General features: G+C 41.7%; 2 protein-coding genes and 2 long non-coding RNA genes across 4 annotated transcripts in view; 1 reads left to right on the forward strand and 3 right to left on the reverse strand.

Annotated features, from left to right (window-relative positions):
* Window positions 1–8,839, reverse strand: part of grk3 (G protein-coupled receptor kinase 3) — a 117,340-nt gene extending 108,501 nt beyond the window's left edge. Inside the window, 1 exon segment of the mRNA XM_039779065.1 lies at window positions 8,236–8,839. Within this exon segment, the coding sequence (XP_039634999.1) occupies window positions 8,236–8,348 (113 nt within the window). The 5' untranslated portion in view covers window positions 8,349–8,839.
* A 590-nt stretch (window positions 8,840–9,429) lies between these two features.
* Window positions 9,430–18,099, forward strand: LOC120545659. Its single transcript, XR_005636719.1, has 2 exons — window positions 9,430–9,833; window positions 17,251–18,099. It is a non-coding gene; the product is annotated as an uncharacterized LOC120545659 (long non-coding RNA).
* Window positions 15,788–22,618, reverse strand: cryba4 (crystallin, beta A4). The gene is made up of 6 exons (XM_039780198.1): window positions 22,469–22,618; window positions 20,089–20,132; window positions 18,951–19,069; window positions 18,105–18,246; window positions 17,342–17,484; window positions 15,788–16,064 (listed from the first exon to the last, which is right to left on the reverse strand). The coding sequence occupies exons 2-6, from the start codon at window positions 20,125–20,127 to the stop codon at window positions 15,917–15,919; spliced, it is 591 nt and encodes a 196-aa protein (XP_039636132.1). The 5' UTR covers window positions 20,128–20,132; window positions 22,469–22,618; the 3' UTR covers window positions 15,788–15,916.
* A 2,598-nt stretch (window positions 22,619–25,216) lies between these two features.
* Window positions 25,217–27,159, reverse strand: part of LOC120545660 — a 22,757-nt gene continuing 20,814 nt past the window's right edge. Inside the window, exon 3 of the long non-coding RNA XR_005636720.1 lies at window positions 25,217–25,318. This is a non-coding gene — a long non-coding RNA (uncharacterized LOC120545660). The remainder of the gene's footprint in view (window positions 25,319–27,159) is intronic.

The raw sequence follows: 27,159 nt of genomic DNA on the forward strand, positions 1-27,159 counted from the left end.
AGCGTTTTTATTTTGTAGTTTGGCTAACATTATTGACGACTAGGCCTGTTAACGTTTCGCGTATCCTAAAAGGAGTAGGGTTGGGTACCGAAGCCCGGTTCTACTACGCAACCGGTAGGAACCGGACCGGATCAGAACGCAAATTTCGGTTCCTCGTTTCGGTTCCACTTAATGTGTCGACTGAAATATTTTCCCCCTCTGTCGCTCCGAAAACAGACGTAAAATGCCAGATTTTCCCTTTGTTTTTTTTTTTTTTTTTGTTTTTTGTGTGTTTTGTTTGTTTAATGTGGGGTCAAAACCATTTATTTCTGCAAACCCTCTTAATTTTTTTAAACCCTGTGTGTGTGTGTGTGTGTGTTGTTTTTATTGGAGTTCTATGGGAAAACCCTCTGAAATATTTTCCCTCTTCGTCGAACAGGTGTAAATGCAGATTTTGCGTGTGTGTGTGTGTGTGTGTGTGTGTGTGTGTGTGTACCTGTTTTACTATATTCGTGGGGTCCAAAAACCAGGGACTACAGTATACTTGTGGGGTCTGCAAACCCTCTTTCAGAATAGTGTTCGTTTACATGTACCCGTGTGTGTGTGTGTGTGTGTGTGTGTGTGTGTGTGTATGTGTGTGTGTGTGTGTGTGTGTGTATATGCCGTCAATGCAGCCAAGAGTACGCCAGACCTGTAGGTGGCGGTGTAACGAGAAGCTCAAGCCCACGTTAGCCAATCAGAATCCAGAAACAACAGCAACAACCAATCACTTCCTCTCTCTCTCTCTCTCTCTCTCTCTGCTGCCTAAACCTCCATTTGTCTCAGTTTACGTGCAAACGAAGATTTCAAACATCTCCACTCTGGCCGGAGGTTTTAGAAAGACTCTCGTTTCAGAGGCAGAATTCTCCGTTTGCGTGTGAACGAAGGGAAATGTCTCCGGGTTTTCAAAAATAACCACGTACGTGTAAACAGGGCCTCGGGGCCCGTCGTATCTCCACCTCCTGGATAAGGTCATCGTGTCTCGTCTATCTTATGTGGGTTTCTCCAGACCAGCAGTCCGATCGCCCTCCCCAACGGCTCCAGTGTTGCTGTCAGAATCTCACCTCTCTGCCAGAGGACTTAACCTTGGCCTGCCGAGAATGTATCAGCACCACGTTATCCCCAAAGCGCCCTCCCCAACCAGCGTGCGGCTGAAAGCTTCAACACGTGAACGACTGAACTAAAGTGTGCGGCTTTGCACGCCATCTCTACGATCTCGTATCAAATTCAGCCATTAAACCAGATCCACAGATACCAGCCGTACTCTCCCAAATTTCCTGCTCACGCCTCTCTCTCGTGTTCAGCACTTTATTCTCACATCATTTGCAATCCAAATTAAAGCAATTCCTCTGAAACCATCTAATGCACTTAAACGTGATAACGCTATGTTTGATAAGGCTGCACAGAGAGGGGGGGAAAAAAAAAGACACAATGCAACCATTTCATCCAGTCGGACTGGAGACATCATTGGGATGTTTTAAGTAAATTTTCATATTATGCAAGTCTTGCTTGTGCAGACTGATTTCCTCCATGTGAAAGTGCTTTTATAAGCCCATTAGTTTAGGCTTTTATCTCTGCATCTCCTGTGCAATAATGGGTAATAAATAACAAAAGCTCATACCGAACATAAAATCACTAGCACAAGAGAAGCTTGTTCTGGTTTGTTCCGACAGAAATGCCTCTGCAGGATGCAAGTTCTAAAAAAAAAAACAACAACGACAAGACCTGTGTGCGCAGGTATCAGTTTCAGCTAATCTGAGCTCCGGTTGATAATGTGCTAATTCGTCAAAAAGGCCAGCTGTTGTCTTTGGTTTCGTAAACACCTCGGGAGGCTCGCGGCTCCCAATCCGTGGATTACCTTCCTGTGTCAATGTTTCCCGACCTGGATTCCTAACTTGAATGGAGGCGCAGCAAACTCAATTAGTCACCTGTCACGGTCAAATGCGACGATGATGACGTGCACGGCCTGAACGGAGCACCGACAGCTAAACACCGCACGTGAGACGGAGACTAGGGGGTCAGGGTTCAAAATGTACTTCTCTGTCCAACAGCCTAATGGCTAGTACATGTTCACATTTTTACCAGCCACTCAATAGATAACCACCGTTTCATTGGCTTGGTGAATGCAGCAAATCTACCAGCCTCTTTCATATTTTAACCAGCATTTGGCTGGTGGATGGTGCTTATTTAATCCTTGAAGCGCCCATATTATGCTCATTTTCAGGCTCATAATTGTATTTTAAAAAGGTTGTACCGGAATAGGTTTACATGGTTTAATTTTCAAAAAACACCATATTTTTGTTGTACTGCACAGCTATCTCTCACTGCTGCAGATCCTCTTTTCACCTGGTCTCTGTTTTAGCTACAGAGTGAAACCTCTTTTCATCTTCTGTACTATCTTTGATCGCACTCGCGCAGTAGCTCAGATGTAGAGCATGTCAGCTAGCTCCACAGACAGTAAAAGAAAGGCTGTTTCTCCGACTTCAGTCACTTACAAGGCAGGATCAGCTGGGAGACTTCTTCTAAACCAGGGCGCACATGGAAGTAGTTCTTTTGGAGATTACGGTGAACTTGTGTGTGTTGTAGCAGTGCTTTGCTATTTTCATAATATGGGCACTTTAAAGCTTTAGTGCGTAACTTTTTGATATTAATAAACATCCGTTACATTCAAGTTGTTGCTACAAAGCTAATTAAAAAGGTGCCCTGCCATACAAAACCATTTTTACTTGCATTTTTTGAAATATGTCAGGTCCATATGTGTTTGTGTTGTGCTGTGAATATGAAAATGAACTGCTACCTCCTCTGTCAGCTCTAGACACTGAACAGAAATAAGCAGAGAAATCAGACCAATCACAAAAGCTGGTCAGTCTGACATCATACTGCCTGAGCTCATTACTATTCATGAGCTCGCCCAGTTGGGCTGGGTAAAGGATTCCGACAGCCAGGCTCTCATTGGCTAGCTGTTAGCCAATCAGATTCAAACAGCTTAGCTTGTTGAATATTAACGAGAACTGGCAGAAATCGAGCTGAGTCTTCCTGCAGGCTTTCTATACCGCGCTAGAATGGCTTGAAACAAGGTAACCAAGGTTACAGAGTCCATGGTAGACCTTCAGACATCACCACAAAGTCATGAAATAGGTGTGGCAGGGCACCTTTAAAACTGCAGAATTTAAAACAGATTTATAGATTCAATAAAAGTAGTTCAGTTAGTGGCTACTTGTAATCCAATCAAGTACTAAGTCTTTGATTTGTGTGGCGCTTGGTGCTCAATGTTTTGGGTTGAGTACCAAGGCTGTTGACATTCATACAGAGTGGCCCGACTGCATTTTGAGTTATTAAATGATTCAAATAAGCTATTCAATGTGTAATTAAAAATACCAAATGCCTTGAAAACAGTCTGTGTCAAGTGCTTAAAGCTTTCATTGGAGGCTCCTGAACTAAGGCTACACCTGCAATGCCGTTTTGATCCAAAAACAATCTAAAAACTTTGGAAGTCCAACAAGAAAACGAACATTAGCCATCAACCGATTCAACAAAAGTACGATCAAGGTCTACAAAAGCAAGTATTAAAACCCATTACCATGTGTGTCCACTGGAAATACCCAAATTATTCTCCGGACTTCTTCGTCCAATTCTGATCCAACATACTAATTCAGTTTAACATTATTTTTGATTCGTTGTGAGTCAACAGTTTACCCATCACACTGTTAAAAAACAATAATTCCACCAAGTGATAATTTAACAAAGTCAGATTTACTGTTGCGCGTGTATTCTGGCTCCATATTTAAACACGACTATTCATGCGCGTGGCCAGTAGGGTTGGGGCGGTATCCAAATTTTGATACCGTCAAACCTCCTCCCTATTTTACCGCGGTATACGGTATTACCGTGACCAATTAAAAACTGTTTAATTACAGAAACTGAACACCAAACACTAATACTGAAACTATTATAACAGAACAACAACTTACACAAAAACTACCTTCTCCTGTGCACCCTGTTAGTTGCTGCTTTTCGATGACGTTGCATAATTACGTCACTTCATAACGTTCCCATGGCAACAGGGGAAAATGGCTGCTCTTGTTTGAAGTAAACGCAACATTTTTTCAACTTTCTGCTAAGATATGTTACGGGACTTTCTTGCAACGAAAATGCGGGGGTTATGACATCATGCAAGCCCCCACATATTTCGCGCGGAAATCGGAAATTTATGCGGCGAAAGTGCGGCATATTTGCGTCTCCCGCATAAATATGCGGACTTTGGCTGATTATGCGTTGAATTATGCCATCGCATAATCGCGTTTTTCTGGAGGGACTGCAATGCAAACTTTTTTAGAGCAAACTTTGAGGACTGCAAATGGTTTTGGATGTTGAAAACATTTTTATTTATTAGTATTGTTAAAGAATCTAAAAAGGGCACAACAAGTGGCCATGCTAGTTTCCCATACTGATGGCAGAGCAGTGGCCTCGGGAACGTAAAGACACGTAATGCCATGTAGTTTCTGACTCGACAATAATGAAATGTGACTAAAAATGTACACTGCAATAGATTGCCCGCCACGAGCAGGCTTCACGTTTCTGCAAGTTCCTTTTCGAACCATACTGACACAAAGTGAAACCAATAACTGCCTGAAGGAAGGAAACCTACGTTTGTCAACTTTATTTAGAAAAAAATGTCACAAATGGTTCACAGTACTGCCATGTCATGAGGAGCAAAAGGGCTTAAATATGCAAAAAACTGCTGGTGTGGTTATTAATGATCTAAAAAAAGGGGAAGGCAACACTGAGAAACAGGCTGTGATTGACGCATGTTGGCCTTGTTATCTGATACAAAATGATCACATTATAGTGTGTGGAAAAACACGAGGGCTGCAACCTTACTATTGTTTTTCATTGCCGACTAATCTGTCGATTCTGCAGTTCGGTCTCTAAAATGTCAGAAAATTGTGATAAATGTCGATCCACGTTTCCCAAAAGCCTGCCAGCCTTTGTTGCTCGTGGGCTGGAGGTGAAACTGTTCTCTTAAAACCTGTCAAGAGCAGAGGGGGCCTTTGGACGAATGGATAGGCCTAAACGAGAAACGGAACGATTTCACATCGCTCTTAACTCCCAACACATGAATGGCGATGGATCTAGGGTTAGCACATTTAATTAGCCATTACAGAATATCCTTTAATACAATCGTTCCACTCCGATATTCATAACTGTGTGTGTTAACACAATGTCTGGATCACTGCTTTCTGCTGACCTGCCGAGACAAGTCAGTCAGTAACTGGACCGCTGACCTCCTTCCTCCAAAAGAAAAGAAGAGGAAAAAAATGCACTCTTGGTTTTAAATACAAATTTGGTTGTTTAACCCACGTCAACACTTTGAAGTGTAGAGCCAAAAAACGCACGGTTTACACATGAGTGGGTGTGTCAATAATAGTTCCCAGTCGGTGATTAATGAACGTGGTGTACAAGGTTGATGAATGTAAACACGGCCAAACACAAATTACATCTGGCGGCGCTGCCAAGCGGCCGGTTGAGATCTGTTTCGGCACAGCGCCGGCGTTTACACAACGGCGATCATTTGCCTAAACACAAATACCTCAGTTGAACTGACAGACCTCGTAGGAAAAGCAACTATCTCAATAACCAAATCTTAACCACTTCCTCTCCAATCAAGTCGCAGCTACATGCAGTGGTGTAGTCTAATGTACTGTAGTGGGTGTGTACTGTACTGTACTGTATATTGGCCAGAATCTACCTTTTGGGGGGGGGAATATCATAGTGGGGGGGTCTGGGTGTCCTCCATTAGAGAAGTTTTGAGCATCAATGACTTCATTTTCTGCATTCTGATACACTTTTATGCACCACTTTACAGTGGAAATGCCTTTATTTAGCCTATTTGAAGAAGAAAAACACAGATGACCATGCAAAATATATCAAAAATATAATGGAAAGTATGTTGTTACGTGTCATTGGGCATTTTAAAGTGGGTATAGGTTAATCCTGGAGGTGTCTTTATTGAGTATACTGCGTATACCTGCGTATCACACAGACTACACTACTGGCTCCATGCCTTATAAAACGTGGTCTGAAGAGAGACATTCGCGCCCGACAAGCTGCGCAGCAGCAGGGACAAAAGGGATGTGCAATTATGTGTAGCCGGTGGAGGGAAAGAGGGGTGCACTATTGAAATCAGACTGTAGCTGTAGTTTCATCTGACGGACTACTCATGCTGGGTTTCTTGCAAACAGCTCGGATGAGCAAAGGGTTTCGGATCAAGAGCTGCACATGTACCGACAGTGTGCAACTGCATCAAAGGGGCTACAACACCACAGACAAGACTCAGCAGCAGCCTCACGATCAATGGAGCTGGGCAATACGTCAATATAAAATCAATATCATGACATGAGACTAGAAGGGCTGCTCCCTCTTGGTCGATCAGTCGACTAATCGGTCGTTTTTGGTCGTAGTCGTCTTAGATTTCTTTAGTCCATTAGTCATGGTTGATGCTTGTTTTCATGCTGAATGACTTATTTACAAGAAACATACGAGCACATCTCTGGTAAACACAAGAATTAAAGTGGTGCTTTTGCGGAGAAACTCAGATTTACAGATCTGTCGATTAAATCAACTAATCGATTAGTCGGTACGATTGAATGAGTGTTAGTCGACTAAGAATTTCTTCAATCGAGCACAGCCCTAGAGACTAGATATCTTAGATTTTGGATATTGTAATATCGTGATATAGAAGTGTGGTCCTATCCCGGTTTTTTTACAGGCTGCATGACAGCAAAGCGATGCGATTTTCTGAACTTTCCAGACTCTCGTTTGCCTTTACCCACTAAGTCGCCGTATCCACATTACTGAGGATTATTTATCACAAATCTCATTGTGTAAATATTTTGGCCAAGCACTAGCATGGTGGCCCCAATGGCTAGCACTGTGGCCTCACCGCAAGAAGGTTCTGGGTTCGAAATCCAGGTCGTTCTGGGCCTGTTTGGAGTTGCGTGTTCACCCCCACCATCAAAAAACATGTACTAGGTTCTCCAGTCAGTGCCCTTGAGCAAGGCACTGGCTCAGATCTGGAGTCGGTCCCCTTGGCGCTGTGATTGGCTGCCCGCTGCTCCCTTGAGGGATGGGTTAAATGCAGAGAATGAATTTCGCTACATGTATGTGGATGTGACAAAGTAATTTTACCTTACCAACTGTACGCAATAATCGATAGGAGGTATTTGGTCAAAAATATCGTGATTTTTTGGGGTCCATAGCGCCCAGCTGTAGTTGTCACAACGGTCACATTAATCCCCAACTATTTTGATAAATCGATCAATCAGTTTGAGTCATTCTTTATGGGAAAAAAAAGTCAAATATTCTCTGATGTCAGCGTGTTAAATGTGAATATTGTTCTAGTTTCTTCTCTCCTCTGGGACAGGAAACTGAATATCTTTGAGTTGTGGACAAAACCAGACATTTGAGGACATCGTCTTGGGCTTTTTGAGGAAAACACTGATCCACTTTATTTTAAATCAATTAACAGACCAAACAACTAAATCGATTAATTGGGAAAATAATCAACGGATTACATCGACGACGAAAATAACTGTGAGCTTGGCAACGGGGGCAAGCCTAACGACCAGTTTGTAAGTCTGTTTGACAGATGTCGGCACAGAGAGCAAGAACAGGACATCATTAAGGCTTGGCATTGTTTGAACAAAATGTGACACATATCCTGCACCATAATCCGCTATTGTGGCCCCTCAGTTGTGAGAGGCGAGTGGTTGACTTTGGTATGCGTGCAGTTTAGTGTCCCAAACTCCCCATGGAAGATTCTACGTGCAGTTTAGTGTCCCAAATTCCCCATACAATCTCCTTAATTAGGAACCTGCTAAACCACCTGTTAAACAGGTGTTAGGGTTAGGGTAGGATAAGGCCCCTCATCATTTGGGACACTCAAGTTTTTGGAAAATAATTAAGGACACTAAACTGCACGTATCCCGTTAACTTCTTGGTAAGTTATAGGTGTAGCACAAACATGAAAACGGTCATATTTAGCATACGGTAAGTCACAGGTTTGAGAGGAAGCACGCCTCCATCTCCCTATATGGTTGCACAACACATCCATCCATTAGACAGGCAAACAACCCCCAAGCTCGGGGGGGGCCACAGCAGCAAGGGCAACATGAAAGCTCTTTGTAAAATGAAATGTATTTTTTTTTTTTTTTTTACCTGGGTTCCGGCAGGATGATTTTCTTACTCGCCCGGGCCGCTGGAGTAGATTTGCTCTTCTCCATCGCCATCAAATAACTGACATCGGCGAGCACTGCTTCGAGGTCCGCCATCTTTCGACCCTGGGAGGACCCAAATCAATCAAATAACCGGGGCTGGATGTGTAGAGGGGTGGGTGGGGGGGGCTGCTTTTTTTTATTATAGGGAATTAAAAAAAAGCAATGTTTCTCCGCCAGATATGACCAACATCAAGCGCCGAAGGAGTCTGACAGCCGGGAAGGGAAGGGAAGGGAAGGGGGGCTGACCATCGACTGGTACCGTGTCGCTGTCTCCGGGCTGTTAGTCCGCACACTTTCGCCCTCTAAACCACCATCGCTGGGACAGAAAAGGGGAAATTCAGAAGGCGAGACATTGGGTGACAGGTTGCTCGAGAAATAAGAGTCAGCAGGGCCCGCTCAATCACCGTCCGTGTAATCCCATTTAGTGCACAAAAAACCTGCAAGGTTTCTTAGGGGGGAAATGCACTGTGATAGGTCTCACAGAGATTGGGTATATAACTGCACCAGATGCTGAAGCTGGAAGACAGCAGCTGTCAAATCCTACTAGAGGGTGAGAAGATCTTTGGTCCCTACTGATTGAAATGTGTCCACAAGACAGGTGTGTCTCCAGTGGTTGGCATGTGTTTTAGGGTTTTTTTTTCCTCCACCCCTGTTAAAATGTAAACACTGTGCTGTCGTGGAAAAATAAAAAGAGTGGAAATGTGACCTGTCTCCTCCTGTTGTGTTAGAAATCCAGCGATAAAGCAGCAGCAGCAGCGGCGGGGACACGTGTAGCTCTCCTCGTCTCAAACGTCCATCGACAAAAGGGGGCTGAAGGAAGGAGGCGACAGGTTGAAATGTGTATCATCAAGATGCTTCTCCGTCCTCCTTAAAAATCTCAACTGATGCACCGACTGAATGCACATCTGTGAATGCGCGTTTTGGCACAAATGAACCCAACACGAGCGCAGGTTAAAGAGGAGCTGCAGCAGGGCTCCATAAAAAAAAAAAAAATCTGCTGTCGCTGCCTCGCTTCCTGTCTAACGTTCCTCAATCAATCACACAGCAAATGTCGCCCAAAAAACATGTCATTTAAACACCTTAAGAGGCTAAGCCAAATGGGTGTCATTCACTTAATCACAAGCCAAATCCACGAAGCTAACTAGTTCTAGCCTGCTTGGGAATATCGATATATCTTTGGGTCCAGTCTGCTAGTTTAGCCACCGCGCTAGCTAGCGATACGAAACCTGCTAGCCAGTAGGCTAACTATCGGATACGAGTCAATCCAATCTATGCATCTAGTTTAGATTAATTCACTTCAGCAGATGCATACAAAAAAAATGCCCTCGTTGCCAGCTGCTAACGGACTCACTAGCTTGGCGGACTTAACTGCAACACTGGCTCGGTTTCAGATTTTAGTTAATAAGCTAACGGCTGCGAGTCAGCTCGTATTTAGGGAAGTCTTGCAGCGTTTCCGACAGCAACAACAGCAAAAAAAAAATAAAAACGACATAAAAACAGAGTCCAACGGCTTTAAAAACCAAGATGAAATCGCACACGGTAATCCATATTTTTGTTGTTGAGTTACCCCGAGTATAGAGGGTGTGTGTATGTGTGTGTGGGGGGGGGGACCTCCTTGCCTGGAGACCCAGCACAGAGCTACTGACTGCGGGCTGATGGTGACGCTGATCGGCGGAGGAAAGGGGGGAGGGAGCTCCGGGAGATAGAAATCGGCTCCGGCGGTTTACTTTAGCTTGTTAAACTTGTTCCCCTCTTCTTCGTACAACTGTTATTAAATGATACGACAGCACATTTAAACCACCATATATTGGCGTTACGCACATAACACGGCACTGTGCTGGTTGGGTATTATTTCTCTTATATATCGACCACACGCAGGTCGATATATCTCAAATTAAAAACGAGGGGCTCCGAGCCGAGCGACTCCTGCCTGCCAGGCTATCCGTGCTGGAGAGCACACACTCCGGCTAAGTAACGTAGCTCCGTCCGCTGCCTCCTTTGGAGCGTTTCGCCAGCCGATACCGCCCGCTCCTTTTCGGTTAAGCTGTTCGTTTCCTAGCTCCAATATGGCACATGTTTTCAGCTGAAGTCCCTCTTCTTCCTCGGTGTATTTTCTGTATTTTTTATTTTTTTTGCTAGCACAGTGGCAGTGCTTGCTTTGTGGTTCAACTTCCTCCCACTGCGGCGGGGAGATGCTCGTAAGACCCGGAGCGGATCGTTGTTTAACTGGAGCCGGACCACAGTGTGTTGACAGAGGGGATTAGGGCTTTTATTTCTTCTTTTTTTATACATGTTACAAACACATCATTGTATTTCTTTGAATCAGAAATGAAAGCATACACGTGTAGCTATTTATTACAACAGTAGTGGATTTCCTCCTCTTTTTTTTTTTTTTAAACACATTTTAAGACCTTTTCGTCAGTGGTAATTTACGACCTTTACTTGGAATAGCACCGAGCAGTCTGTATCCAGGAAATATCCTAGTACTCTGAAAGAGAAACGCATTTATTTGAATTGCATAAGTGATAACAGTTTCACTGCAGCACATCATTCCTGTGTTTAATACGTTGTTTTTTCACATTGAATGTGAATGTTCACGAATCCTCTGATAGTTAATATTACAGCTCAGTGAATGGTTTTCTAAAGGGTGCCCCGGGGAGCTGGATGGGTTGTGTTTTTGGTGGAAACATAGTGCCGTTTCCTGGCCAGCACTGGTAATGCTCCTGATACACTGCACCAGGCCTGAGAACAAAAACATTATATATCAAAAACAGGGATGTTTTATACACTGATCTGCAGTGAACACATGATAGATAGATAGATAGATAGATAGATAGATAGATAGATAGATAGATAGATAGATAGAGAGAGAGAAAGTGAGAAAGAGAGGTAGGTAGATAGATAGATAGAGAGAGAGAAAGTGAGAAAGAGAGGTAGGTAGATAGATAGATATAGATAGATAGATAGATAGATAGATAGATATAGATAGATAGATAGATAGATAGATAGAGAGAGAGAAGTGAGAAAGAGAGGTAGGTAGATAGATAGAGAGAGAGAAAGTGAGAAAGAGAGGTAGGTAGATAGATAGATATATATATAGATAGATAGATAGATAGATAGATAGATATAGATAGATAGATAGATAGATAGATAGATAGAGAGAGATAAAGACAGATTGGTAGGTAGGTAGGTAGGTAGGTAGATAGATAGATAAATAGATAGATAGAGTGAGTGAGAGAGAGATAAAGACAGAGAGGTAGGTAGGTAATAATAAATTGAATTTATATAGCGCTTTTCATGGACTCAAAGTCGCTTTACAGGGCAGGGTAGATTATAAAAACATAGAGTGAGAGAGAGAGATAAAGACAGAGATGTAGATATAGATAGATAGATAGATAGATAGATAGATAGATAGATAGATAGATAGATAGATAGAGAGAGAGAGAGAGAGAGAGAGAAAGTGAGAAAGAGAGGTAGGTAGATAGATAGATAGATAGAGAGTGAGAGAGATAAAGACAGATTGGTGGGTAGGTAGCTAGGTAGATAGATAGAGAGAACGTGAGAAAGAGAGGTAGGTAGATAGATAGATAGATAGATAGATAGATAGATAGATAGATAGTGAGAGAGATAGAGAGAGAGAGAGAGAAAGTGAGCAAGAGAGGTAGGTAGATAGATAGATAGAGAGAACGTGAGAAAGAGAGGTAGGTAGATAGATAGATAGATAGATAGATAGATAGATAGATAGATAGATAGATAGATAGATAGATAGATAGATAGATAGATAGATAGATAGTGAGAGAGAGAGAGAGAAAGTGAGCAAGAGAGGTAGGTAGGTAGATAGATTCATTTAATTTCATTTATTATACAGGAACATTTAAAAGCAACAATTAAGTTACAATATAAACGGGCCTGGCTCAGTTTAAAAACTGGTTTCCAGCAGGTTCCTGTTCTGCAGCAACATAGAACGTTGAACACAATTTCGGCACATTTATACAGGACATTATCACGGACTACACAGATACAAACAAATAAAACATTAATACGGACAAACAAGACTAGAACAATACATTAACAATCAATGTGTGCAAGTATGACTATAAAGAAGAAACAGTTTATATGACTTTTTAAAATATGTGATGGATGATAATGTTCGAATGTGATGGGGAATGGGGATTTCTGACCATAGTTGTTTTTGTATGGGGGAACTGGAATGAGTGCCTGTGAGACTGACCTAGTGAAGCGTACTGGTCTCATATTGTGTGTCGGGAGAAATGCAGCAAGTGCTGGTGAAGAGCTATTTTGAATCTGAAAATAAAATGCAATAGCATGGCTGTTTACGTAGTTCTGGTAAGTCAAAGCTTTTGTGCGTGTGAGCGCAATGCAATGATGAGACCACTTTGGAAGATTACTGTGGATCTTAAGTGCTCGGTAGTATAGCCATGCTATTGGTTCAGTAATGTCCTTAGTGGTAAGAGACCAGATTGGAAGACAATAGGACATTGTTGAAAACGCAATGGCATGTAGGTAGGTTTCAGAAACCGAAAAGGAAAGATATGATCTAATCTTCTCATACACATAGAGTTTCTGATTCAGCTTTTTTGTTAGTTGAGAAATGTGTTCCCGATATGTAAGGTGTGAATCAAGTAGCACACCAATATATTTGTAGGTCTTTGTGACGACAAGATCTTGGTTTGCGAAAGTAATAAAATCATTAAAAGAAAGACTTTTTCTGGGTGAATGATAGCAGATGATAGTTTGGAATTTATGAGATAAGGATTTGAATCGAAAAATCACAGTATCATCAGCGTACAGTAAGCATTTTGAATGTTTACACACTCGAGGGAAATCATTGATGTATAAAAGAAAAAGTAAGGGTCCAAGAATGCTGCCTTGGGGAACGCCCATGTCACAGACTGAAGGTTGGGATATGACATGATTAATTTTGACTGTCTGCAACCTGTTCATCAAGTAGGAACAGAGCATTTCTATCACAGATGGAGACAGTTCAAATGAGTGAAGTTTGTTTAGCAAGATCTGATGGTTCACTGTGTCGAAGGCTTTACGAAAATCAATAAAAATAGCTCCAGTGATGTGACCTTTGTTGAGAGAGTCACGTAATTAAAAAAAAGATAGACAGAGAGAGAGAAGTAGATAGATAGAGAGAGAGAGAAAGAGAGAGGTAGGTAGGTAGATATAATGTTTCGTCCCGTACCCCCTGTTGAAGATCTCTGATCTACATGTTTAAAGTCCCATCTGCTCTCCTGTTTCCTGAGACTGTAGATAATGTTAATAATACTGTTTGGTTTTTTTCATCTACCGTGTATGTGCCCATCGCCACTCTGATTATTAGAAGCCACTGACCTACAAAGTACGTTTCGTGGCGTGATGTGTGGCTGCGCATTGTGTCAAAACTATAAAAAAGTGTTTGGGCGTCTAATACCTCATTTTCCTGCATTCTGGTGAATTTTTACGCAACAGTTTATGCTGCAAATGTCTTTATTTATGTATAGGAAATTATTTATTATTCTCCGGGATTGTTCCAAACTTTCTGCATATTCAAAACATCACACATGTTTCGGGATGTCGTTTCTTTTAGGAAGAGATCTCAACTACAAATCTGTTAGAGAACGAGACCTTGTTGAAGCTAGAAACTCCAAAGTTTAAATCTACATAAATCTCTTTACTTTTCATGCTCCTGTTGTGTTCTTTAAACCCCCCCCCCCCCCTCAAGTATATGGGGTGTTCTCCGTTCATGTTTTGAGCCCCCTGAATGGTTATTTTTACCTCTTTTTTTTGGGGAGTGGGTTGTCTTTCGTATATTTTGAGGGGGACAAATCTACCTCTTCTCCATATGATAGCTTCAGTGTGGTATGCAGAGGGCCACAGGGTTGGAATGAGGTTGATTACACTATAAAAATGTCTGGAGACTAAGACAACAGTTACTACAAAAATATGTTAAAGCTTGAAAACGCTGCTTCTGACTGGCTAGTAGTCCTTACCTAGGTACTGTCAGGGCACGCCCTCATACTCTGCTTCTGACTGGCTAATAGTCCTTACCTAGGTACTGTCAGGGCACGCCCTCATACTCTGCTTCTGACTGGCTAGTAGTCCTTACCTAGGTACTATCAGGGCACGCCCTCATACTCTGCTTCTGACTGGCTAATAGTCCTTACCTAGGTACTGTCAGGGCACGCCCTCATACTCTGCTTCTGACTGGCTAGTAGTCCTTACCTAGGTACTGTCAGGGCACGCCCTCATACTCTGCTTCTGACTGGCTAATAGTCCTTACCTAGGTACTGTCAGGGCACGCCCTCATACTCTGCTTCTGACTGGCTAATAGTCCTTACCTTGCTACTGTCAGGGCACGCCCTCATACTCAACAGAGAGCTCAACACACAGGGTGAAAAGAGGAGCTGCAGCAATGTGCAGTACAACAAAAATATGGTGTTTTTTTCAAAATTAAACCATGTAAACCTATTCTGATATAACCTCTATATACAATTATGAACCTGAAAATGAGCAGAATATGAGCACTTTCAGCCTGTTGTTTGTTGTTACTGTATGTTGAGACTTTGCTGCCTTGGCCAGGACTCCCTTGTAAAAGAGATTCTGAATGTTAATGGGATTATTTCCTGGTTAAATAAAGGTTAAATAAATAGATACAATTTATTTTTTATGTCTACTACTGCTATACTTACCCGCTTTACTGTATGCGTATTGCATCTTATATTTGACCAATACTTAGACTGATGGACTAAATGTTTTGGGACCACTTAGGTAGAGTTAGAGTTATGGTTTCTCTTTTCTTTTCTTTGTTGTGTAGGTTGTAAATGTTATTGTATTATACGTGTTTACTTTCTTATCCAAACAGTATGATAGTATTTATAATGTGTATGATTTGGTGGGGTGGCAGTAGCTCAGTCAGTAGGGAGTTTGGAGCTGGGTTGGGAACCGGAGGGTTGCTGGTTCAAGTCCCCATACGGACCAAAGTATGGTGGTGGACTGGTAGCTGGAGAGGTGCCAGTTCACCTCCTGGGCATTGCCAAGGTGCTCTTGAGCAAGGCACTGAACCCCCAACTGCTCGGGGCGCCTTTCCATGGGCAGCTCCCTCACTCTGACATCTCTCCATTAGTGCATATAGAGGTACTGAGCATGTGTGTGTAATTCAGGCATGTGTGTAATAATAACAGACTGAAAACATTATAATTAATAAAGTATACAATATTATTATTATTGCTAGTGTCTGGGCCCCTTTACACAAACTTTAAGCTTACCAGTGTGTCCCATTTCACATATCTGGATTATGTCCTATGGTTGTACTTGTCTTTTAATTTTTGTGAATAAATTGAACCTTGATAATAAAACTGATTTGCCCTCTAAACACTAGCCATGTTGAATTCTGTAGGAGTGGTTGTAATTCAGAACAAAACGATGCAAAGCTCTGTGTATTCATCTTTCTGTGAGACAAGCAAAAAAACATTGGTGGAAGTCGGTAAGGTTTAGGAAAGACATTTTATTCAGCACTGAGGGGGGAGGGGGGCAGGGGTCGAAGGGGAAGGGTTACAGGGGAGAGAGAGAGAGAGAAAGAGAGAGAGGGTGGAGGGGTTTGGGAGTGGAAGTTGTTACTGCTGAATACGGCGGATGGACTGGATCTGAGGGGTCTGGCAGTGGGAGCCAAACTCCCTGAAGTGTTTGAACTCCCCACAGTGACGATCACACTCCATGATATACTGGTATCCGCGGTAGCCAGGGTACTGGTAGCACACAAATCTGTTGGGAAATCGCAGAGAATGAAAAGAAGGAAGTGCACATGAAAAATGCTGCATGAGGCTGCTGTTGGGAAACCAGGGTTATTTTTAAAACCGCTGGGGGCGGAGAAATAAAAGGGAATAAAAACATGTGTAGAGATAGTTCCAATAGCAGTTTTCACCGATTCTAGGGCTGCAACTAGTTTGAAAGACAGTCATAACGGAATAAAAACAACCATAAACGTCTTTAAAGTACATTTGTTTCAGGGCTAAAATACATGGTATCGGATTTTTTATTTTTTATTTTATTAGTTTATTTGTCAGGGACCGTGCACAGTTCAGGCCCTGTACCAGAGTTAGCTATACAGCTAATTTACATCTGTGGTCCCTGGGCAAGGGAGATAAAAGGACAATACAGACAATACTAACAGATAAAAACTTAACAACAAACATGTGACAAGCATTACATCACATATAAACCAAAATACAAATATACATTCCATGTTATAAAAAGATTAATGATCACATAGTTGATTCGCCTTCAGCATTGACTCGCAAACTCGCCCATAGGGCTGCAACTAAGGATTATTTTCTCGATTAATGGATTATTTGTTTGGTCTTTAAAGCTATGGTGTGTAGTTTCTGTCGCCCCCATGAGGAATTCTAAGTAATGACAACAACACTGTCAGTCTGTGATCACGCAACCCCCTCCCCCACCTCCTCCACACAGTTGCTAGTAGCCAAGGAGGACACGGAGGATTAAAAAAACATGATGGAGAGGTCATTATCTTCACTCGAGTTTCTGCGCGCCACAATCTTCTGAACATAGTCATACTGAGAAATACAGAGAGCGTTGTGTGGAGCTGAGAGTCTTAATTAGCTTTGTAGCAGCTCATTTGGTGATGGCCTGAATGTAACGGACGTTCATTAATCAAAAAAGTTACACCCTAAAGCTTTAAAATTTCAGAAAATTAAAAAAAAAGTGTTGATCACTGTTTCCCAAAATGTCTTGTTTTGTCCACAACTCAAAGATGTTCATTTAACTGTCACAGAGGAGAGAAGAAACTAGAAAATATTCACATTTAACAAGCTGGAATCAGAATATTTGGACTTTTTTCTAACAAAATGACTCAAACTGATTAATCAGAATAGTTGGCGGTAGATTTAAGTTGATATGTAAGAGATTAATCTTTGCAGACTTTTCACAGGCAGCATCGGAGGCATTTGGGATACTTGTATCAGTGTTGGAACAACTCTTCAATGTGGACAAGGGAAAGAGAGAAGCTGTGGGACACTCACGCTCCAGACTGGATCCTGAGAGAGCCGACTTCGTTGTTGCACCAGCCCATGGCCTGGAGGGAGGGGTAATCGTCACTGAGCTCGCCCTTACGGCCCAGGAAGTTCTCACGCTCGTAGATGGTCATACGGCACTCTCTGTGGTTCTGCAAACGGGAAACAAAAAGAAACAAAAGAACAAAAGAGGCATGTCAGTTGTTTTTCCGGGGGGCACATCTTCAAAACACAGGGCTTTGGTTTTGTTCTGTTTTCTTTATTTAGGCCTACACATGCAAAAAATTAAGTTTGTTTGGTATTCTGACATCCGCGGGTAAAATAATTAAAAAAAAAGCACTCACAAGGCTTTGGATGCTTCCAGAAGCTCCCACAATACAAGGGTGGCTATTTATAGTAAATTACATCTATGTTACGCAGAGGATAACCTTCTCTCTGCGTCTTCAGAATTATTTTTTTCATTTATTCAAATAAGTGGGTCAAATTATGTTTAGCCTTTACGGCCAGAATTTCTGGAAATATCACATAAATGAGTAATGTTTTCATTTTCAACGGACCCTGAAAAACTGACTTTTTGTCATTTGCTGTCAATAATATCATTTTGTAATGGTCTTACAAAACATTTTTCCATGTAAATACTCTCCCAAACTGTATTAAGTTCCTGTTGTCTTTATGTTTGAAAAGGAAAAATGGAAACAGATATTGTTCCGATATAAGTCTTGTATTCTACATTGCTGTGCTAATAAATAAAATCTAAATATGTTTGACTTACGGCACAGGCGATGGGTCTGAAGGAGGTCATCCTCTCGATGTGGTAGGCGTTGCTGCCTCCGAAGGCGTCACACTGGGGGTACTCTCCCCTCTCTAGGACAAACTGCTGTCCCTGGTAGGAGGCGTGCTCATAGCCCACCCAGCTGGGGGACAAGAAACATGACAAGAGAGTTCATATTTATCACCAGAACCAGACGGAATCAGCTGATTTTCTTTTACATTTTTCAGCGGTAATTCAGAATGAAAATCTACAGAATTTAGCAGAATGTTTTTTTCTGCTTGAGGTAGAGATGTGTTAACATTCTGAGTTTTACTTTAATATGTTTAAAATCTGTGGAAAAGTCTGCAGAAAATTCTGCTGAAAGTCTGCAGAAAATTCTGCGGAAAATCTGCAGAAAATCTGTGGAATTTAGCAGACTGTTTTTGTCTGCTTGAGGTAGAGATGTGTTAACATTCTGAATTTTACTTTAATTTGTTTAAAATCTGTGGAAAAGTCCGCCTAAAGTCTATGGAAAATCTGCAGAAAATCTGCAGAAAATTCTGCAGAAAATTCTGCCGAAAGTCTGCGGAAAATCTGCTGTTTTTCTGCTTGAGGTGGAGATGTGTTACCATTCTGGCTTTTATTTTTAAATTTAGTTTAAAATCTGCGGAAAATCTGCCGATTATGCGTACGCGGATTCTGTGCGGCCCTGATTCCAACTTTCTCGTTACTGTTGTCTGTCAAAAAGCCACTTCTTTACTTTCTATTTTGCAGGACATTATTAACAGTTTGACTTAGTACTTTTCAGAGCAGCATTTCCCTTATCTTAAAACCTTTTTTCCCGTGTGTTCACACATGTGTACTCACGCTCCACTCTCCACCCTCAGGGAGCGCACGGTCTCGAAGCCGAACTCCATCACGTTGCAGCACTCGGAGGTGAACTCATGGCGGCGGCCCTGGAAGCACTCCTCGTCGAAGACAATGATCTGACGGGGGGCAAAAGCAGACGTGTTAACACCATCCGATGCACACATGTGGAAACAGTAACACATATAAACACAAAAATTACTTTTTAATGTGAGAAATTGTTAGTTTAAAGACTTAACATTGAGTTAGGGACAAACTACTTTTAGCATTAGACTTAAGATAAAGAAGGCTATTTTTTTGGGGGGAATTTTAGGCCTTTATTTATGTAGGAGAGCTGAAGACATGAAAGGGGAGTGAGCCACAGGTCGGAGTCAAACCTGTGGCCGCTGTGTCGAAGAGAAACCTCTATATATGGGCGCGCACTCTACCAGGTGAGCTATCCAGGCGCCCTAAAGAAGACTATTAAAGAGGTTTTAGTGTCCTAACATGGCCGACATTCAGAATAGGTCTACCCCACACTCTTCAGTTTGGGTCTCTGAGTTTAAACAGAGAATGATCGCCAAAGAACTTTCTTTTATTATCTAGTTTGCCAGCCAGTCATAACGGAATATCACGTTCGATAAACTTCTCTAAAGTAGATGTTTTTCAGGGCTAAATGGCCTGGTATCGGATCTGTGCATGTACTCGCTGATTAGGGCTGCAGCTAACGATTATTTTCATAGTCTGGATTAGTTGTTTTGGTCTCTAAAATGTCAGAAAAAGGTGAAAAATGTGGATCTGTGTTTCCCCAAAAAGCCCAAGATGACGTCCTCAAATGTCTTGTTTGGTTCACAACTCAAAGATGTTCAGTTTACTGTCTCAGAGGAGAGAAGAGACTAGAACATGTTCACATTCAAATTGAGTTTTTTATAGTATATAATATATATATATATATATATATATATATATAACTAACACGGGCCCACATTTATTCTGAAATGGCAGCCGTGCCTGAAGAGCTGGTGATTAAACTGTATGCCTTTTCACACCAGACGTTTTAAAAAAGAGACAGCCGGTCGCATCTCAGGGACCACTTTGTAATTTGAAAGGCCCTCCACAGAGGTGATGTATGAATCTGTGTTTCTATCTGCGCTCTCACCTTCCAGTGGCCGGAGAACTTGGTGCAGTGGTGAGTCATCTTGTCTGGAAGAAAGAAAGAAAGAAAAACATGAAGACCTTTTGGTACGGAGACAACACACTGGACACCAGGACTGGATGAAGACTTTGTGCACACAGTCTGAGAAGAACTTTTAGCTAAACACGCAGTGGAAAACATTAAAGCTGCAACTAACGGTTATTTTCACCGGTGATTAATCTGTTGATTAATTTCTCGCTTAATCGATTAGTTGTTTTGGTCTCTAACATGTCAGAAAATGTGAATGAAAACGTGGATCAGTGTTTCCGCAAAAAGCCCAAGATGACGTCCTCAAACGTCTTGTTTTGTCCACAACTCAAAAAATATTCAGCTTACTGTCTCAGAGGAGAGAAGAAACTAGAACAATATGACTCAAACCGATAAATCGATTATCAAAATAGTTGGCGATTAGATTTAACAGTTGACAACTATTCGAGTCATCTTTGCAGCTTTAAAAAACATTAAGCATTAAAGTTTAGCTGACAAAGACCCTAACCCTTACTAACCCTAACCCTCAGTTAAAACGTGCAGGAAACCGTTCAACAACAACCTATTATAGTGTTATTTTATGCAATTTATGCGTTATTATGGAACCCACGCAACTTCTAGGCATTCACACGCTACTACTGGCCAGGCGTCCATGCTTACGCAAGGTAATAGAACCCGATTTGTTCAGGTCCTATCCCCTGACCAATCGGCTATCTATCCTAAACCTTAACTACTCAAGCTCAATGCCTAACCCCAACCAATCGGGCTGCTTCGTAGGGCGGGACTTGCCTAGAAGTTGCGTGGGATCCATAATAACGCTCAAATGACAGCTCGGGCTGCCACATGTTAAATCCCCTCTGCAACTTCCAACGGTGTGTGTTTTAGAAAAAGCAGCAGCAACATAAATGCCCAGATACTGGAATCAGCCTAAGTCTATATTTAGTTCCTACAGCAAAAAAAAAAAAAAAGATGAAGAGGGTCAGAGAAGCCAGAGGCTCGATCTAGACTTCTTTCTCCCACCCTCTCTATCTCTGCATCGCATTTTCTGCCCATTTCCTCCCTGCAGAGTTTCCAGTATCACCACTGTTTATCACTGGGCCAGTGACGGCCCTTTTTTGGGGCTTAGAACCGGGGCTATAATCTGAAACCATATCTAAAATAAGCATTCTTAGTAAACTAGAACTAAATAAAAACCAAAACCTTCAAGAAAAACTAAACTGAAACTATGTTGCCAGGTTAAAAAAAAAACCTGGCAACCTTTTGTTTTTTTTAGCTCAGTGCTGGAAATAAAAAGGAGACAGCATGAATTTACGTCAACTCTCGTGACATCAGACCACAGGAATTGAAGGGAAGTTGTTCCCATCGGACACTAAAGTAACACAAAGGTTAAACATTCAACATCGCGGCTCTCCTCCACTCAGGTATTATGTATAACTTCGGAGATTTTGTACCATGGCCCTGACAAAAACTACAGCAAACACACGCTGGATAAGGTACACAAACTAAAGTGAAAGCAAATCCAGAAGTCAAAACTAAAACAAAATAAAATTCTAAACTATTATAACTCTTGGTGCAGATGTGTATAAAGCAGCTGATGCACACATACTGAAACAGTGCCACATATAAACACACAAAAATACAATTTGATGTAATTAAATAGTTGGTTTAAAGACATACAATGAAGTCAGTTGTGACCAAATTGGGACAAATTACTTTTAGCATCAGAATTATGATAAAAAATAAAAAATAAAAAGCTAAACTTAAACTACCAAACACACTCTGAAAACTCACTCAAACTAAACTAAAGTGAAATCCCAAAGTCAAAACTAAAATCAAATATAAACATATAAAACTATTATAACCTTGCGTGTCAAGAGCAGCTGATGCACACATACTGAAACGGTGCCACATATTAACACGCACAAATACTATTTGATGTAAGAAAATAGTTGGTTTAAAGACATACAATGAAGTCAGTTGTGACCAAATTGGGACAAATTACTTTTAGCATCAGAATTATGATTAAAAAAAGACACACACACACACACACACACACACACACACACACACACACACTGAAAACTTAAACGATATCCAATGATATCCAACAAACTCAAAAAGTAAACTGCTTAAAAAGAAAAGAAAACTAACTTAAAGTAAACTAAACGAAAAATCCAAAAGTCGAAACTAAAAATAAAATAAACCCGAATTGAAAAGTCAGAAGTGCTCGGAGCCTGGCCGACTCCTGTGTTTGGGGGGGTCTGTCTGTGTGTGTGTGGATGTTTGGGGGGCCTGTTGCCCTGGCTGTGCAGTGCAGTGCCGTGCCGTGCTGTGCCGTACCGGGACAGGGACTCACCTTTGCTTTGATTCCCTTGGGATGTCCTGCCGTGAGAGTGTGAGGAACATCGCGCCCCCACCCTTTTAAAGCCTCCCCTGGCAAAGGGCCATTGGAAAGCCCAGGCTCAGCAGCAGGGGAGGGGCTTCTCTTTGTACCCCACCGACAAAAGCGAGGTTAATCTGTGGACGGGGCAGAAGTGCAGACACCACATTATCACCGTGTGGCTGTGGACGTGGAGACAGAGACACAGAAATGTTAAGAGAATATAACTTATGGAGCTGAGAAAATACTGACAGGGACCAAGGAGAAAGCTGAAAGTTTACTTTTCTGCTTATTTTAGTCAAAGTAGTAAAGTAAAGTACAGCTACCTTGAAGTAATAGTAATAGCCAACTATTTTGATAATAAATTTGAGTCAGTTTGGGTCATTGGTTATGTAAAACATTCTCTGATGTCAGCTTGTTAAATGTGAATATTTTATAGTCTCTTCTCTCCTCTGTGACAGGAAACTGAATTTGTTTGAGTTGTGGACACATTTTGAAGACATTGTGAAGACATTTTGGGGGCTTTTGGGGAAACACTGATCCCCATTTTTCACCATTTTCTGACATTTTAGAGAGCAGGAGAGTCAAACTCAACTTCACTAAGAGCCACACAGGAAAATGAGAATCGCATCCAGGGCCAGACATGTTTAGTTTGTTGACATGCTTTTATTTTGAAAAACTCAAATATCTTCGACTGTGTTGTTGCAGGTCTCATATCGTCTTCTCACTTACAGTTTGGTCAACATAAAGCTCTAAAAAAAAGTTCCTTTACCATCATAGAATTTAACAAATCAGGCAAAACGATGATTACATTCATAAAAACAGACTACCACACAGCCGACCAACAGCAGCCTGTTTCACAGCCTTGAATATGAAACTCTTCTGCTTCTGGGGCAATTTCTGACTCTCAAATTGTCGCCTAATCAGTGGTATAGTCTACGTGATACGCAGGTATACGCAGTATACTCAATAAGAAAGCTCCAGGATTTCCATATACCCACTTAAAAATATTTTCCATTATAATTTGGATATATTTTGAATTGTCATCTGTGTTTTTCTTCTTCACATACGCTAAATAAAGGTATTTCCACCATAAATTGGTGCATAAAAAGGTATCTGAATGCAGGAAATGAAGTCTTTGACGCTCAAAATTTCCCTGGGGGAGGACGGCCAGACCCCCAACTATGATATATCCCCCCCCTTTTCCAAGCCTCACTCTGGCCCATATATATATATATATATATATATATATATATATATATATATATATATATATAAGCCCATACATATACAGCACAGTATACCCACTACAATACCTTAGACTACACCACTGCGCGTAATTACAGTTTGAAAAGTTTCTCGTCTTTTTTTGGTTTGGCGCACAACTAGACGGGGCCCAAAATTTATTGTGTATTTAAATTGACATGCATGCCGGATAAAAATTTGTGAGGGGCTGGATTTGACTTTGACACACGTGGGTTAGAGTAAGACGCCTTTTGGCTTTAAAAACCCAGCAGAGACCTGAGGAGCAGTTAACCATAGTCCTCAGTAGATCCTCAGAGTAGAACAATTTTAGTGTAAGTAGACCAGAGGTCTGGGTGTCCGGTTGAAGGATTGGACCTAAGTGCAGGAAGGCAAGGAGTAAGCAGCAGTTTGAATACATTATAAATGAACCTTCCTGTTGTCATCGGGTCAAATCTGACCCATTTTCAAAATGTTTCTAAACCAGAAATATGGGTTTCTTTCAACCAAATTGTCAAAACAAAACAACAACAGCGTGGATGGTTCTCTACAACGCTCTTCACAAGTAAAATAAATGATCAGTTCACTACTTTCGCTGAATTTGGGCGTTTTATTCCATTTTAAAAGCATTTGAAGAAAAGAACGTTGAAAAAAGCTTCAAATAAGTGGGAAAAATTGACAAAAACCATCGTGAAAAAGTGACAAACATCGGGGAAAGCTTCACAAGTGCCGAAAAAAGACGACAAAAAAAAGGTAAAAAAATAAAAAAAAGTTTTAATTTTTTATTTTGACCCAGAAAAACTAAAAGTTGCAAGGTCAATGGGAAGACAAACACGAGAGTTTATGAACACAAGGAGACTTATAAAGCATGTAAGCAGAAAAAGTAATCCAGGAACACAAAATGCAGCCAAACACAAGACAGAAGTCTACACCAAAGGCTGAACGAAAACACAAGGCGGAAACAGAGAGACTACAAAATAAAACAGGAAACTAGCATCCCATTGACTCCCATTCATTCTGACGTCACTTTGACAGCGAATAACTTTACATCTGAAGCGTTTAAAGACTCTATTTGTCCGTTGTTTATTTCTAAAGAAACACGACAATGTATAAAAGGCTCCATTACCTTGTACCTCACGTTATGGCTCCGTAGCAGACGCTTTTATAACAATAGGCTAACGATTGTTGTCATAACCACGAGACTTACTGTCACACAGTAGAGGAATTACCGTATAGTACAGGAGAAGCTCACAGGCAGTTTGGACTTCCATTATCTGTTTAGGTTTAATGACTAATGTTAACTAGCATGTTAGTGATCAGTAATTAGCCTGTGCCTATGTTATCTCCTTACATATACCTACGCTCTCCGTCTCTGTAAGATTGGGAATGATTGAGATTTCTCTCGGCACAGCTACCAGAAGACTTCACACTTTCAGACAGGTTGCTCACGTCACATCTACGTCTTCAAGCTCAGTTGGAGGCTGCTCAGTAACGCTCAGCCAGCACCGGGAAAGAGACTTCTGATAGACTGCACTGGTCTCTGGTCCAGAGACACGGGGTCTGGTGGTCCATTTCTCTTAATGTCTATGGGTAAAGCACAGAAGACAGAAACAGAGAATAAATCAACACATGAAAACTACAACAGAAATCCACAACTGTGACATTCGGGGTCAAGAGGTTTTAAAGCCAAAGGCTTATTACTCTAACCCACGTGTGTCAAACTCGAGGCCCGCACATCAGTTTAGGTTCAATTACGCGACACTTTGAGCAGAATGTGGCAGATTTGCCGAATTTGAGAGTCAGAAATTCCCCCAGAAGAGTTTTCACATTCAGGCTGTGAAACAGGCTGCTGTGACGCTGCGTTCCAGGCATCCCGTAACTCCGTGTTTTCACCACCTTCTAGCCCCTGAAAGCGTCCTGGAACGGCAGCCAAACCCGTAACTTACTCCCCTGTGATCTGGTACCAGACGGTTGTACTCCCAGTTACAGTTTCTGACGTCACACAAACAATGGTGACCCCTGTTGATGCTGTACAGACGCCGGTGATTACCGGTGAGAAATAGAAATAAATAGACAGAAATAGGCAACGTAAAGTCATTCCGCACATTGTAATCAAAACAATACACATAGGGTTGTGTACTACTACAGGTTATGTTTATTAAATGAAGCCCAAAATATGTCGCGGACTAGAAATTGCTAGTATCAGCTAGCGCTAGCTAACGTCAGCGTTAGGTAGCCGCTAGCTAACGCTGACGTTAGGTAGCCGCTAGCTAACGCTGACGTTAGGTAGCCTAACCTGAATCGTGGAACGCTAGCAAGTCGTGAGTCGTGACTTGAGGTCGTTGTCACCGCCCGATGTGAGTCCAGTGCCGATGTGAGTGGCGCATGCTCAGATTTAAACGGTTTACTGGATAACGTGTCTTACTGAAATTTGTGAAATCTGTAAAATAATAAACTTCTCTCTTTACATACGATAACAGAAGATGGAAATCATTTCAAAAACGTGTTAGCTATCTATGATTGTTTGATTGCTAACGTTAGCTCAAAATTGCTCCGTTTTCGTTATGGGTTGGGCATTTATCAGTCCCTCCAGAAAATGCGATTATGCGATTGCATAGTGGCGCATTTTTTCAAATACGGCGCATTTTTGCCGCATAAATTGCCGCATAAATTGCCGCATAAATTGCCGATTTCCGCGCAAAATATGCGGGGCTTGGATGATGTCATAATCCCCGCATTTTCGTTTCAAAAAAGTCCCATAATATATCTATATCTATAGCAGAAAGTTGAAAAATGTTGCGTTTACTTCACACAAGAGCAGCCGTTTTCCCCTGTTGCCATGGGAACGTTATGAAGTGACGTAATTACGCGACGTGAACATCATCGAAAAGCAGGTTGCATATTCCATCGCATTTTTTAAGAAAACGTGCCGCATAATCACGGATTTTTGCCCCGCAACAATCACAAAAATACTGGAAGGACTGGTTTTGGTTCTGTGTGGTCTTATCTTGGTAATCAGTTTTTTTATGTTTAGTATTTTTGCTCCGTTTCCTGTTTTATTTTGACGGTCTTGTTTTCTGTCTTGTCTCGTTTTACTTCCTGTGTTTTCCCGCCCTAATGTGTTTCACCCGTTTCCCAGCCTTGTGTCACCTGTGTTGTGTTTCCTCGTTAGCCTGTGTATTAGGTCATTGGCTGTGTCTCAAACCGCACACTCCCGTCAGCACACCGCTAATGGTCACTGACCACTTCCTGCCGTAGTAGCGCCCACTGTGGATGGTCGGTATCGTCCCAAACGGACCACTTATGTTATAAACACTTACCGGAAATGACGAGCGCTCGGCTCGGCTCGGCGCCTCTGAAAATCTGACGAAAATCTGTTAAACTGACCTTTGTTGATCTGAGATGAAGACAGATTCAGCAACTGG

The sequence above is a fragment of the Perca fluviatilis genome, chromosome 17 (assembly GCF_010015445.1).
Source record: "Perca fluviatilis chromosome 17, GENO_Pfluv_1.0, whole genome shotgun sequence".
NCBI classification, from domain to species: domain Eukaryota; kingdom Metazoa; phylum Chordata; class Actinopteri; order Perciformes; family Percidae; genus Perca; species Perca fluviatilis.

Excerpts from the sequence above, each read along its gene's own strand:
- cryba4 (XM_039780198.1), bottom strand. The coding sequence starts at position 20,127 with ATGACTCACCACTGCACCAAGTTCTCCGGCCACTGGAAG. Across the intron at positions 19,070-20,088 it reads AGTTCTCCGGCCACTGGAAG|ATCATTGTCTTCGACGAGGA; the intron begins GTGAGAGCGCAG and ends GCCCCCCGTCAG. Across the intron at positions 17,485-18,104 it reads TCAGACCCATCGCCTGTGCC|AACCACAGAGAGTGCCGTAT; the intron begins GTAAGTCAAACA and ends TCCCGTTTGCAG.